Genomic DNA, 14,544 nt, shown 5'->3' with positions numbered 1-14,544 from the left:
CCAGCAAAAACACAAACACCGGGCGGACAACGCTTGAAGTAATGACGTTTGTACAACCAAAAGTCACGGAACGAACAGAGCACATGCGGGCGCATGTTCGGATCACCATCCACACCGATGCACCCGCATCTGCCACCACTAATAGCGTAGATCCGTTGCAAAAACCTGAAGTTGTGCGACCCAAACTCGTAGGCGAAATCCCCATATTTTTCAGGAGCATCGAACCCACAAGGTGGAAGAGGCGTACTCCTTTTTTTGGTCCCATTATTACTGCAGCAGATGGAGGCTTCTCGCACGCGCAGCTGCTTCATTATACGCACAAGACGTTCCGTAGCTTCGGCCATGTCTCGATGGTAGCTTTCTCCGATCCAAACGACCTTCGACTTCTTTGCGGGCGAAGACATGACGCACGAAAGAAAAAAAAACGGCAACCCGCGCCCCAACCCTACCTCCACACTCTCGGAAAACACAAACGAGCACGCCAGAGGCAGCGAAATCGCACGTTTGCAGCGACACGAAGACGCCGCGCGCGGGGCGCTGCGAGCAGCGCTGAATGCCCCGGCACGGGGCGCCCTTCCGCAGCCCGCGGGGCCCCGAACGCCCCGGGCGGGCCGAGCTAGCACAGCGGGTGGGTCACGAAGCCCACCGGAGGTCCTCGGGCAGCGATTCCACGCTAAACGCCCACCATCGTCTAAGCCGCCCTAGACGATAGACGCGAGCGTCCTTAGCGAATAAAGATTGCGGGGAGAGAGAGAGAGTTTCGAAAGCGGGTTGGCTGGCGCATGGGGAACGTCCGCCAACTTTTACGCCGCTGCCAGAGCCCGTACTTTTTTGGGTGCTCCGCGGGGTGCTCAATTTCCGAGAGCACATGTCGACGTGCGCGCCTCCGCGAGTTTTTGTCCGACGGCGTGGGGCGCGCGCGGGCCAACGGCCGGTTGTTGATGCGCGACGTGACGAACGCTGCGGCTGTACCGTGTCAGATCTTGCTCAATAACGACTGGATTGCGACAGATGCGTGGCCTATAAGGTCATGATCGCGTCGACAATCGCTGCGGTCGCTTCGAGCGCGGCCTGCGGCGGGTTACAGTGGGTCATCCACACTTAAATTCAGTTCTAGCATCTCTCGTTCATTCATCTCTGATACTGAGGATTCCGGTTGGGAGCCCTCCTCGACGTTATCGTCTCTATTTGGGTGTCGTCGTAAACCTAGATTTTGTTGTAACGACTCTATCTGTTGATATCCTTCCCTAGCTTGCGATCTGGTAGTGGGGCCGCCACCAGTAGTCCGAGAGTCTACCTTGAAGGGACAATTCCCGCTACATCACTCTCTCGAATTCGTTACACCCGCCGCTCCCTCGCGGCGAGCGCCGTCGCGTGGCGCTCGTACTTGTCCTTGAGCAGGAGGAAGCACTGGTCGCGCCCCCTAAGGCGTGGGCGGCGCGTCAGAGGTCCCCCGCGAGGCGTGAGCGGCGGTGTTGAGGTCCCTTTTGAAGGGCAAGCGGCTGTGTTGAGGTCCCTGTTGAAGTACAAGGTCTGAGGTTGAAGCCCAGGTTATAATATCCCGCCGGCGGGATATGCTAACAGTGTCTGAGGGGTGCACCAGTACGCCGTCACAGCCGAGACCCCGCAGTACAGCCGAAACAAAGCGCTCCGGAACACAGCTTTCCACCGGAACATAGCTTAGCGCGGAATACAGACTCTCGCGCCAGGATAAGCTCTTGCCCTGATTCCCCATGTGTATCATCGGAAAGCTCGCGCCGAAGAATGATAGAATCAAGCAGTAGACACATCAGTATTTGCAGATGAAGACGAGGATGTGGAAAAGGATATGGATGAAGCTGATGATGACGATGATGACAACGATGAAGGTGAAGATGACATTGAAGATGATGATGACATCGAACTCATTGACGAAGGAAGAGCCTTTTGCACTATCCTTGACTTAGCTTCTTTTCGAGCCTTTGCGGCAGCAGCTGGTTCAACAGAAACCACCTGGTAGTAGGATACAACACATCGAAATGTCGATATAGATGCTACCGTGAAAATTAAGCCTATGGGCGCCACCCCAAATGTGCTAGCTCCCAAAACGATGGTGACAACACTAGAGCTAGTGTCCCATACGCCACTGCGAGCCAAGTTCACGACCATTTTATGCCTGAAGGCAACAAGCGCGGGGTTTGCATCGCCTGCTGAGCGCAGTGTCTGAGTGACTTTTCCTGCCTGAAGTTGGAAGAAGGCAGCGCAGCACAAGGCTATGATTGGAACGATAACCATAATCAGTACAACAACATCAGGTTGCCATGCAAAGACTCCATGACCCCAGGATAACGCTCTATGTGCAAGGGCATCTACAAGAAAAGTAACCCATAGTGTAGCATAAAGTTTGATGGGGCTTTCTTTCATGATGGGCCGGGCGGTCGTCATTCTTTTTGAAGCTGTGCTCTCGCCCATCCACATCAATGCCATCAAGATAGTTGTCGCAAGACCCTGGACTTTAAAAGCATAATTCCAATGCACAAAAAATGGTGTAAAGATGCCATACATATTTGTTTTCTTAAACAACGATCCGCTCCAAGCCATATTTCCGAAAAATAAATCTAGAGCCTGCGCAAGATTTGGGGTAATTTCCATCAGAATGACGATTTGTTGTACTTTTAAAGGCAATTTTTTTCTTTCTTGACCTCTGATCATCGCAACTTGATTAGGGAATAGATAGGGCAGAAACTCAAGCGTCAAGTATAGCGTGCACATTGGTACCAAAGACCAAACCATAGTGTATAGAATGCACACACCCCAAAGCTTGTAGTTTCTCCTCTTATCCACAAACTCGACACCCCTACGCCAGTATCCTTTTTTTGTAACCAACTCAAATGGACGATCCTTCTCGAGCATGTGAATCATACTAGTTGCAGTGCACAAGAAATTGATATCAGCGAGAACAAAACTTAATTTATCTCCCCACCATGATTCATAGTCAGCACCTACGGCGCCCCAGTAGCCTACGAGATTGTCATTCTTAAAACTGTGACCGAAGAGAATGGCGACTCTAGCCCGGTGAAGGTTCAGCAGTAAGGCATGCATGTTACAGGCGCCGTTGGGGAAGACGGAATCGAAATCAGTCCCCAAAGATACCGCGTGAGTACGCATGTTGGGCAGTTTTTTTGGTGGGCAGAAAATGCCAGCGGGATTCCCTACTTGTTTCCCATACTCCGAATACAAATGAATGGACAGTCCGTCAGCAGAAGTATCAAAGGGTTCCGCTTTGCGGCCCCAATGTGGTATATATGAACAGTGGTATGTACCATCCCTCACATTTTTGCCGCCTGCATTATTCGAAATCTTGTTTTTATTCAAGTAGTGACCCGCAGTCTCAATCGTCATTAGTAAGGGAGGTTGCTTCGGAGGAAATTTTTTCGTCGCATGTTTTAGTTTGATCATCTTGCTTGTCGGGATGTTTGTCCCGGAGCGGTATTTGGCGCTGGCGAAGGAGGCAAGGAGGCAGAGTTTCATGAACATGATCACGTCATACAGTGCGATTTCTCTATAACCCCCCAGTTAAAGTCGACACCAGCTGCAGGCGCTGTCAAGGTTTCTTCAACGAATGGCCCCGAGCGTATGGCTGCAAAGCCCTGCTTCTCACGATTCCGCAAATCCAATCGGATGAGCTATGGTGAGTTTGAGATGAGCTAGTAGGCAGACCAGAGTGAGACTGCGTTACGGGTATCCTAAAAAAGATAGGACACACTTTTTAGTCATTTTTTTCGTAAACTCAAAAAACGACGTAAAAAGAGTGTCCTACCGTTTTTTCTCTGAAAAAAACCGTTTGGTGTAACCCGCAAAGGCAAATAAATCGGCCTTCGCGAGCCTATAACCCGCATCAACTTTACTTCAAGTTGAGGCTGTAACCCGCACTCGGCCGATCCCTAAATCCGAACCCTCAAAATTTTTTTATGACGCGCGCGTGATAGTGTGATGGTCCGCGGTGATTGGGGAAGGTGTTAGTGATTGGGGCATCGGCACGACAGTGTCGTTTGAAGCACAGCATGATGCTGAGAAACTTCATAACATGTTTCCAATGTTGTATTCAATATGTCTTTTTTCAATCTTGATGAAATATGACAACACCCCTCAAATATCAGGGCAATTGGTTTTTTTCCATTCATTGTAATGCTTCTCACAACAGTCAAAGCATAAATCACCTTCATCAACGTCGTGTCCTTCAAAGAGATACCAATTATACAGTTTTGGATTCTTGTTGATAGTCCACTGGAAATCAAAGCGTTTATCGCAGAACATACAACAGTCAGGACCATCTTCTTCACTGTCTTCACTGTCTTCACTGTCTTTAGAGCTTTCATCCATAACATTCCCATTAATGACACCTTGGCTTGTCCATTCATGATTGTTCTCCTTACACCATTCTTTCATTACATCAACAAAGCAGAGTCCTTCTTTCTCGCAGTCTTCCACGCTTTTGATATTTTTATCAAACCACTCCGCAAAAGCGCCATGACCACTCATATTGTCAGGAAGTTCTTGAGAGGTTTCTTCACTGTCTTTAGAGTTTTCATCACAAATAAGATAAGGTGAGAACTTTCCTGATTTAGTGAGGAAGTTTTCTCGAACGTAGTTGATAATTTCGTCTGTATCACTCATCGTTTCAAGAATGTCAGATAGAGGAAGAAATTGCACTTCCAAGGGTTTGAGATTCAATTTATCCATGAGCACATCTTCCAAGCGTTTGATGATTTTTGCTTCCTCTTCACTGTCTTTTTCAACTTCTTTGATGCAACCTTTGTATGGGAATTCATCAGTTCCAACAGGCTTACCTTCACAGAAATCACAAGGGCATAGTTCAGCCTCAGCTTCCGCTTTGACGCGCACCGCTGCCGCTTCCGCCTCCGCTTCGTGGAAAAAGTGCTGGTATTTCCCAAGATGTTCGGTTCTATCGTAAAAATCAAAATTCATTACTACATCCCAAGTTACAATAATATCATCAAAAGGGACAATTTCACCCTCCTCGTTAATAGATGCTGGATGCGGTATTTGTTCATCAATTATCTCATTAGTCAAATAATAGCGAGGAAGTCTCTCATAGATTGTATTATGATGAAAATTAACCTCATTGTATTCTAATTCCTCTTTTGTTTTACCCTTCTTGAACCAAGCATATTCGTCAATATCATCACAACAAGGGTGTTTGACAGCCTTCGCTTTCGCTTCCGCTTCCGCTTCCGCTTCCGCTTCACTGTCTTTAGAGTTTTCATCACTGTCTTTAATTTCATCGAGCCAAGTGTTTAGATCAAATGAGCCTTGCTTCATCTTGTTGTTGATATCATTAGCTTCTTGACACATTTCAAGATGACTAAAGCCGCTTTCCAATTCTTGTAAGCCACCAATCAGTTTATCATCAACTTGGGTAAGGTCGCGGTCCAAGAAACATAAATACCCCTGAAAACCAAGGTTGCCCTCTTCTGTAACTCCAGTTTCCTCGGACCATATTAGATTTAGGTAAGTAAGTTGGTCTTCATTTGGAGCGTGGTCCAATTCCAAGCCTGAGTTTTTCAACCACTCCGCAAAAGCGTCATGATCACTCATATTGTCAGGAAGGTCTATTTCAGCCTGCATGCGATCAACATGCTTTAAAGCTCCCTGTTTCCAATAGCAAGAAACATCATCTTCACTGTCCTCTTCACTGTCTTGTTCCACTTGCGCAGTGTCTTTTTCAACTTCTTTAATGCAACCTGTGTATGGGAATTCATCAGTTCCAACAGGCTTACCTTCACAGAAATCACAAGAGCATAGTTTAGCCTCAGCTTCCGCTTTGACGCGTTCCGCTTCCTTGACGCATTCCGCTTCCGCTTCCGCTTTGACGCGCTCCGCTTCCGCGTCCGCTTCCGCTTCAGCTATAAGCTTTGTAGCACAAGGAATGCAATACTGCTGTGCAGTCTCATAGCACTTATCACTGTCATAGTGATAGAACTCATCGGGAAGTAAATTCAGTTTATCCTCACTGAACGTCGTGATCGTTTGCCAATGACAGAACTTATTACCACACTCGAGACAGTCCAAGATTGTGTTAATCTTATCAAAGGGGTCGGGCTGAGGTTCGGTAGGCTCGGTATGCTCGGTAGGCTCATTGCAAAACTCCATTTGAGATGTGTGTTTGGCATCTGTGATAGAGAGCCCGGTGACGGGCGATAAAGAGTGTTCCAAGAACTAAAGAGAGCGATAAAGAGAATTCTGAAGAAAGTTCTTTAGTTCCCGATAATTACGGGAAAAGCCACGATGGCAACGATAAAGCATGCCTTTAAAGGCATGTCACAGAAGGAGCTTTTCGAGTGCCTCTTCCATCTCACAGAACGGCTGAAGGACGTGGAATATAAGTTCCAGACGAATAACAAGTTCTGTTTAGCACTACTTCGTGCCGGCATATCGATTGAGCACTTGGCTAAACGAGCACTCGTCGTAAACAAGGCTGATGCTGGAAATGGACTTCGTTTGGAGATGTTATGGGAGGCTGAGGTTAACGACTATGAAGCATCTGATGCTGACGATGTTGAAAGTGTTTTATCAAAGATCAAACCGGTTGCTATGAAACTCGCGTCTGGATTGAAGAGATCTCGCGATGCTGGAATGAAATCTGATCTAAAGAAAGTCATTGGAGACATAGAGACCACCACTGATAAACTAAAAAGTGCTACAGAACGGGTTGATAAATGCCAGAACACTATCAAATCAGTCAAAAAGCAGATTGGGAAATTGAAGCTGTTCAATATGGATGATGAAGATGAATTCAATCAGTATCAAACTCAAAGCAATGAACTGAATATCAAATTTGCTAAAGCCACCACTCAACTGAAGAAGTCTTTGACTATGAGGGACAACTTGGCTCAGAAATCTAAAGAACTGGCTAAAGATAAACTGAAACTGGAAAGTAAACTCAATCTCAATACTCCAAAGTCAAAACCACTTTGGTAGAAACTCGCCACTTCCACCCGTTGGAACATCATAATACATGACGGTGTAAACAAGAGAGCTCAAATCTGTTTCTCCATACTTTCTCAAATCATCAATCAACTTCCAATAATGTTCTTCAGTAAAAGCCTCTTGTAGAACCTTTGTTGATGCAGATCCTGAATGATCACTGTAAGGCTCTGTTACAATTACTCGATAAGCATTCCTGTATTCACTGTTGATGATATTGATAAGATTACGGGCAAATGTATCATGGTCGCGTTCAAACTCACCTGTATATTGAATGATACGCACAGTTGAATTTCCACTTGGTTGTTCAACACCATTCACATTTGAATTTTGAATGAGACGCTGACGGCGTCTTACTCGTCGTTGATTACTTTGGTATTCATCAACTTTATCTTGGAACTTTTTACGTAGTTCCCCATTTTTCTTGAAAATGGTCTTCTTGAATTTTGGCACTTTACTGCGACCGTCCAGTAATCCAAGTAATTTGTAAATTGGTGTGTTTTCATCATTCAATGTAATCATATTAATTAATATATATATATTATTTTGTCCTTATACTCATTTTTCAACAGGTATCATTTTTTTACATTTGTGTCACAATAGAAATCACCACGTAATTCTTTGGCTTTTTCCTCATAAACTGCTGATGTTTCTTCAGCTGTTTTGAAATAACCAAGAAACTTTTTCTTACTTTGGATTGTAATTGCTGCTTTATATTTTCCATTGCGTTTATCAATAGAAACACCTTTAAAACCTGATGTATTATTTGAATACTTAGTTTGATTTGCTTGATTTTCAGATTTAGTTGCCCATCGCAAATTTGAAATATTATTGTTTGTTCTGTCGCGATCAATGTGATCAACAAATGGTTTATTATCGGTGTTCTCAATAAATGCTAAAGCTACAAGTCTGTGAACACGAACAGTTTTTCTTACACCTGATTTACTTAAATTTACTTGCAAATAACCATCTTTGTCAAAACACATACTTCTATTTTGGGTTTTTGTTTTAATATTACCAAAACTTGAAATTTTGTAATTAGGATATTCCTCAATAGTTTTCCACTGCTCCATATTATACCTCTTAATATAGAGTATTCCTTATACCATATTAAAATTAGCATTTGAGGGGTGTTGTCATATTTCATCAAGATTGAAAAAAGACATATTGAATACAACATTGGAAGCATGTTATGAAGTTTCTCAGCATCATGCTGTGCTTCAAACGACACTGTCGTGCCGATGCCCCAATCACTAACACCTTCCCCAATCACCGCGGACCATCACACTATCACGCGCGCGTCATAAAAAAATTTTGAGGGTTCGGATTTAGGGATCGGCCGAGTGCGGGTTACAGCCTCAACTTGAAGTAAAGTTGATGCGGGTTATAGGCTCGCGAAGGCCGATTTATTTGCCTTTGCGGGTTACACCAAACGGTTTTTTTCAGAGAAAAAACGGTAGGACACTCTTTTTACGTCGTTTTTTGAGTTTACGAAAAAAATGACTAAAAAGTGTGTCCTATCTTTTTTAGGGGGTATCCTGGCTCCTCTGCTCCCCCGCCGCGGCCGGGAAGGCGGAGCGGGGACTGCGAAGCCAGGCCGGGGAATGAGAATGTGCACGCCGCAGCGTGCAGGGAGGCGGGCGGGTGCCACGGCACCGTGCCGGGAAGGAACGGCGGTGCGGCGCGCCCTGTAGGCGCGCCGTCGTGAGGCCGGACAGGAGGCCGGAGAGCGGGAATCGGCGGAGTTTCCTCGCCCTAAAATATGTGGCTTCCTGCTCTAATAGCCAGTCATTTTCACTTCCGTTGAGTTTTCTCAACACTTACATCAACACCATCAACACTGACATCATCATCAGCCTTTCATACAACATCATCAGCATCATCATCAGCATCATCATCAGCCTTTCATAGGGAGGCGGGCGGCAGGAGCGGTCCGTTGGCCAGGTTGGCGCGGTAGGACCGCGGGCCACCAGTCGCAGGAGGCGACGACGGAGGCGCCGCCGTCCTTCGTGCGGCGGCGCGCGCTCTGGTTCCAGGGGTTATCCGCCGCTCGCGAGCGGTGGATCTGCTGCGGGCGGCGCGCCCTGCGCGCAGGCCTGCAGCGGTGTAGCTGCGCACAGCTAGCAGGTGTAGCGCGGTGGCTCACAGCGCGGAAGTGGGCCCATAACCCAGACCAGAGTGAGACTGCGTTACGGGTATCCTAGTGAACCGCCTCCTAGGTGGTTGGGAAATGTTACCATCTCCTATGCGCTAAACGCTCTCCGTAGCGCGAAAATGCCTGACTGCAAGTCAGGTGAAACTCCCCGGTTGGGGGAACGTTGGGGGAACCTCTCTGCTCCCCCGCAGCGAGTCGGGCGTGGCGGCTCTCGCCACGACCGGGAGCTGGGTGAGCACGCGAACCTGGTCTCGAACCCGACCTGTACACTCACAGCGCGCTGTTCCCCCGGCTAAGCTGCCAGCCTTTGACAAGAGCACGAAGTGGGGCCAGCCCGACGGCCAGGTGCGCAACTGGCCCGGGCCGAACGTGGAGGCGCTGACGGCGGGCTGCGACTGGGGCTACGAGCCCTACGCGCAGAATGCCACAGGAAAATCTTCTCCTAGAAAGCTACTTTTACCTTAGGATAGGGCTGGCCGAACGGCATTTTCATAGAAAAAATAGACAACAAATTTTCGTCGGTTTTTGTGAGAATGAAACCCAATGAAAAAAAATGACCAAAATTGTTGTTGAATCTTTTTAAGCTGCGCATCTGCTCTATAACTATAAAACGACAATAGAATTTCGGCATAGAAAAACAAAACTCAAGGGGAATCCATCGCCCAGGCGTGACGGTTACTGAGGGTTGGAATTTGGCTGCTCGACCGGATATGCCAGCGCTGAAGCTGCTAGTGCAGCTCGACATGTGAAGCTCCTAGATCATGGAAGACCGATGACTCGTCCAACACTGATAATTCCACACAGCCTAGAATTTTTTCTGCGTCAATACGATCGCAGTTTTTTACGTCAATACAATCAAAGGTCCTTCTGTACAACCTCCTTAAAATAACCAGTTGGATGCAACTCGCTAAACCTGCAAGGCATGCCACAAATAGACAACCATTTGCAACGACTGAAATTCTGCTCATGTCGATGGATTGGTCTGGCAAGGGAGAACACTCTTGGTCGTAGCCGTGTCCGAGTATGTTGGTAAGTTCCTCCTGAATTGGGTCATATCCGATCCTTCCTCCAGTGGCAGCATGCGCGACCCCTGCGATAGTTTTGCTAAGATATGATTCGACCGGTTGAGATGTAGAGCCAACACTAACCGCAGACGCACTTTCATTCGTCCTACTTATACTGTGTGTGCTACTTGGCGCTGCCGTGGGCGAGCTTAGTACCTATCGAAAGTCACTCAAGTGAGAGGTATATTTCTGGTGGACTCCTTGCCTCACGGCCTCTCTTGGCCTCGTATAAAGTGCAACACGGCAGCCATAACTGTAGGCAATTTGCTGTTGATTTATGCCAGAGACCCATTGGAAGATGGAATCGCGAGTGTAAAGATCCATAACAAGGTCCTCCGGTCCGATTTGCAATTGCAAGATGCCAGCATCGAGGTCTTCTAGGAACCAAGAGGCCCAGGCAGGATCAAGCGTGATGGGCGCAATCAGGACTCCTCCGACGTAAGAGATTTCACCAGTCTCAATTGTCGTAGTAGGGATCTTAGTGAAACCGATACTGCGCTTCGCACCATGGTGATTGTAATAGACATTTATTTCAATATTTTGAAGTTCGGCAGCGACATGCATGAAGACTTCTTCAATTTTCATGTAGAGTGAATATTCTACGCTTATCACAGTCCTGGCAATCGTTGTCTCGACACTGAATCTAGTTATACTGACGGGCGACACGAAGATGTCAGGGGAACTAAAATCGAACACAGAAACACCAGTGCCAGCAATGAGAAATAATAAAAAAGCTGAAATAAAGAATGCAAGGCGAATGAATCCTCTGGAAACCTGTCGTAGCTTCAACCACGCCAGCATCTTTGGTTCACGTGTGGTTTTTTTCTTTGCTACAAAAATACCCCAGGCCAGTAACATGCAACCAGCGGCAACAAAAATGATAGCAAATGCTATTAAACAAAATAAACGTGGGTTGGATTTGGCTGCGTCGTACCTCACACCTCTACCCATGCCTTCCAGATCCGTATCTCCGACACCCTCACAAAACCCACACGATTGGGAACAATATCCATCCAAGGATCCACCCGGGTTAAACCGTGTTTCACAATATCCCAAGACACGGTAATTTTGACAGCATTCAAGAGAATCTGAGAAAGTGGCGCACAATCCTCGATGGTATGTCTTGAATAATCCGTCGTCACAGCTTTCGTATCTAGGCTGATCTTGACTCGAGTTACGAGCTTGCACGATGGAAGCGTTTGTAAATTCACTCGCCCTGTTGTTCCCTGTTGTAATAGACTCGTTTGTATCCATATTTAGTAAGCTTGATCACATGGACACCTTGATTGTCCTTTGATTACCCGGGTTAATGGCTAGCGCCCGAAGGGACACGCTCTTCACGCCGCTTCCTATCCTGTTACTACTTGGCGTCGCCATGTTCCTCGAACCTCGAGCCGTCTGCGGCACCGCTCCTAGGACAAAACGTGCGCGGCGCTTTGACGTCCATAAACTACCCCAGGCTCATGTGGGGCGCAAGCGGCGCAGGTAATCTGCGAATAGCTAGCAAGTAGCGCCCCCGCGGAGGTTTGACGTTCACCCTTACATCTCGTTTGACAGCATTGCAAACAACACGTACATGGCTCGAACGGCAACGGGAATTAAACTACTCATTAGCACATGAGGCTCTTCGGCCAACAGCGCGGAGTCATACAAAACTGGACGCGAGCTCTCGCTAAGAAAAAGAAGCTTGGGTGATGATATTGTTCTTTCAGAGGCGTTTGGGCAAGATTCCTGACCCTGAGCGGGAACCGTTGTGACCGGTCAGCGAACATAAGCGCGTCTTTTATCTCCACAAGAGACTCTGGAGACTTTGAGAATTGAAATTCTATTGTAAACTTATACTCATCTAGCATGCTCCTATTCATTATAGGCTCAATGAGCTAAAGTTGCGTTCCCGCCGTGGATTAGTAAGCGCCCGCGATTTTATATGCAGTGTCTTACACTCTTGCCGGGGGAATTAATTTAGCGAATTTGGCCGAGAAAGATGTTCGCAAAGTCGCCGAGGAGCGCCAAAACCTCCGCGCTAGGGGCGTAAAAACGCTGCTGGGAAATGCATTCACCGCTGCTGCGAAATGTACTCATATTGAGGACGGGTGCATTTTTGACAGACCTGTGGGAAGCTCATCATGTGACATATGCTCCATCGTCATGGACTTGGTATGTTCCCCGAGTTCGGCTGATAGGCTATCTGTGCGTCTAATGGGATACAAATACGTCAAAGCAGCACTGTGCTACATCAAATATAAGAGAACTCGATGACATCTTCTTTGATGTTTGCTACAGGAAGGGAGCTGTTTTGCTTCTCCGGAGCCGTGTTTATATGAGTTTCGGTGGCATTAACGAGTTCTGGCGCAGAGCAAGTATTCTTTCTCTGCTCTACGGTGTGCTTCGCAGATGCGTTAACGATACCTGCTTGATGTGCGTGTATCTCTACTTCTCTCGCGCTGTCTCTCTTGTGTTTCAGATCCCTCAAACACAGTCCAAGGCTAACGCTGACAAAGGCAATGCAAAAGACAATCAGGAGCCCCTCTTCTGACGATAAGAGCATCTCATCATCAGTATCATCTGTACTGATGGAATCAAGGTTTGGCGGTCGAGCATGGGGCATCAGACTGGGTTTCGGCGTTGTTGGCGTTGCTGTCGTGGGGGCTGCTGTTGGAGTCTTGGTCAAAGTGGGCTTTAAGCTCGCCGAGGGGACACTCGTCGGACGGGGGTCCGGGCAACGACAGTTGGCACATGTGCACCCAAGTTCTTGGAGATTCTCGCATGTGGTGTCTTCATATGCCAAGATCAGATCAAAGCAGGTATTGTGATAACACTCGGGCTTACACGCATCCACACTTGGGCTATGAGTGTTTGTGGGCGTAAAGGTCACTGTCGGGCTTTTAGAAACGCTCGGACTAGGTGACGGGTTTGGCGAAATTGAGGGCGGTGTGCTGAGAGAAGGCTGTGAGGTACATTGCCCCATGGACACGGCTCCTTGCGATAGACCAATGAGCCCTGATGTCGGGACTTCTCCATAAAATTTGTCATCAAAAACGAAGCGAAACCCCGCAGCATCTAGTTGGGACCCCCCTCCAAAGCGAAAATCGTAGCATCCATCATCAATGCAGACACTGTCTTCCTTATAGAACCCATCATCAAAGGTGTATGTGAGGAATAAATAGTCAGATTTGATATCAAGGACATTATCGTTCCATCCATTGCCCAGTATGCTAAGAGATTCCAGATGGTAGCAAGTGGTAGCTCTAGGCGTCGGTTCTGGTGTCAAAGTTGGGCCTGGTGTCGAGGTTGGATGCCGAGTTGGAACATTGCTCAAGCTGGGCGGCCGTGAACATGCATTCTCTAAAATTTTCCCTCCACTCAGCTGGACTGTAATTTCACCATATGCAGTGCCTGATACTGTATCGAAGGGGTCTTCGATCATGGTCAGAGTCCAGTCAATTTGATCCAGATTTCCATACGGGTTACCCCCGACCTTGACACGATAGCAGCCATCATCAGCGCAAACATACCTCTCGCTGAAAGATCCATCCGCGAGAGTCAACGTGCCAGAGATAATGGTATTGCCCAACTCGTCCACAAAGTGATACTGATTACCAGACCAACCGTCTCCGGTGTAATCAAAAAGTTCAAGCTTGTAGTGGGAACAGCCCCAGCCAAAAGATGTGCAAAACGACAGTAAGACAATGCTCAGATATGCTCTCATGGAAACCTTCGAGGTGCGAACTGATTAATATGGCGAATCACTAATGTCCGTATAGGTTCAATTTGCTTTATCTTATCATCGAATAGAGAGATAGAGAGACTTCTAACCTAAGCGGTTGGAGGTGGAGAGCCTCCGATCCCATTAGTCCTCCGGGCTAGAGTAGGGAGTCTTACCTAGTTATTACCATACCCTAGTCCTAGAGCTCATTCTAACCCTCGGACGGAACGAGAACCTTTCAAGACGAAGCTATGGTTCGAGCGTCTGTATCGGCCCACAGCCGCGCGATAATGCGGAATTATGCAACGATCCCAGCAGTGGACACGGTCGACGGGCGCATCCAGCTCGCGTTCTCCGACGCAATCAACTTCGTCCGCCGCAAATTCGATCCGTCGGTCGTCAGGGGCCGCATCGGCGACTACGACCTCTCCGTGGGCGTCTCCCTCCAGGACCGCGAGGACGCCGGCGACGATGTAGACCTGCTCAACGCCATCAAGATTGCCGAGATCTCGATTCGCAAGGGCCGCGGCGACAGCGTGACGGTGTTTGCGACGGAGAAGCCGCGTCCGTTAACTACGAACCTCGTCCTCCAGGGCTCGGTCGCCGACGCCCGCGAGGGCGCGGCGCGCTTG

The 14,544-nt window shown here is 47.8% G+C and overlaps 5 protein-coding genes across 5 annotated transcripts in view; 1 reads left to right on the top strand and 4 right to left on the bottom strand.

Annotated features, from left to right (window-relative positions):
- AURANDRAFT_68079 (hypothetical protein) overlaps positions 1-705 on the top strand; it is a gene marked incomplete at both ends in the record, with an annotated part of 6,585 nt that extends 5,880 nt beyond the window's left edge. Inside the window, 2 exons of the mRNA XM_009043693.1 lie at positions 193-353; positions 583-705. Coding sequence (XP_009041941.1) covers positions 193-353; positions 583-705 — 284 coding nt within the window. The remainder of the gene's footprint in view (positions 1-192; positions 354-582) is intronic.
- Positions 706-851: 146 nt separating this feature from the next.
- AURANDRAFT_72744 (expressed protein) lies at positions 852-6,204 on the bottom strand (the record flags this gene model as incomplete). Its single annotated transcript, XM_009043687.1, has 12 exons — positions 852-1,020; positions 1,086-1,206; positions 1,905-1,992; positions 2,038-2,155; positions 2,284-2,348; positions 2,561-2,604; positions 2,765-2,836; positions 2,877-2,981; positions 3,087-3,323; positions 4,200-4,793; positions 4,830-5,744; positions 5,781-6,204. The coding sequence occupies 12 exons, from the start codon at positions 6,151-6,153 to the stop codon at positions 852-854; spliced, it is 2,901 nt and encodes a 966-aa protein (XP_009041935.1).
- A 1,358-nt stretch (positions 6,205-7,562) lies between these two features.
- On the bottom strand, positions 7,563-8,060 carry AURANDRAFT_34120 (hypothetical protein; the record flags this gene model as incomplete). Its single annotated transcript, XM_009043686.1, has 1 exon — positions 7,563-8,060. The coding sequence occupies one exon, from the start codon at positions 8,058-8,060 to the stop codon at positions 7,563-7,565; it is 498 nt and encodes a 165-aa protein (XP_009041934.1).
- A 1,810-nt stretch (positions 8,061-9,870) lies between these two features.
- Positions 9,871-11,583, bottom strand: AURANDRAFT_68076 (hypothetical protein; the record flags this gene model as incomplete). The annotated part of the gene is made up of 4 exons (XM_009043685.1): positions 9,871-10,362; positions 10,417-10,980; positions 11,148-11,432; positions 11,488-11,583. 4 exons carry the CDS (start codon positions 11,581-11,583, stop codon positions 9,871-9,873), a joined length of 1,437 nt encoding a protein of 478 aa, XP_009041933.1.
- Positions 11,584-12,442: 859 nt separating this feature from the next.
- AURANDRAFT_68075 (hypothetical protein) overlaps positions 12,443-14,544 on the bottom strand; it is a gene marked incomplete at both ends in the record, with an annotated part of 11,867 nt that continues 9,765 nt past the window's right edge. Inside the window, 3 exons of the mRNA XM_009043684.1 lie at positions 12,443-13,921; positions 13,957-14,022; positions 14,191-14,391. Coding sequence (XP_009041932.1) covers positions 12,443-13,921; positions 13,957-14,022; positions 14,191-14,391 — 1,746 coding nt within the window. The remainder of the gene's footprint in view (positions 13,922-13,956; positions 14,023-14,190; positions 14,392-14,544) is intronic.

This window comes from Aureococcus anophagefferens (assembly GCF_000186865.1).
Source record: "Aureococcus anophagefferens unplaced genomic scaffold AURANscaffold_62, whole genome shotgun sequence".
NCBI classification, from domain to species: domain Eukaryota; class Pelagophyceae; order Pelagomonadales; family Pelagomonadaceae; genus Aureococcus; species Aureococcus anophagefferens.
Note: the sequence above shows the minus strand (reverse complement) of the source record. Positions and strands in the feature narration are given on the sequence as shown.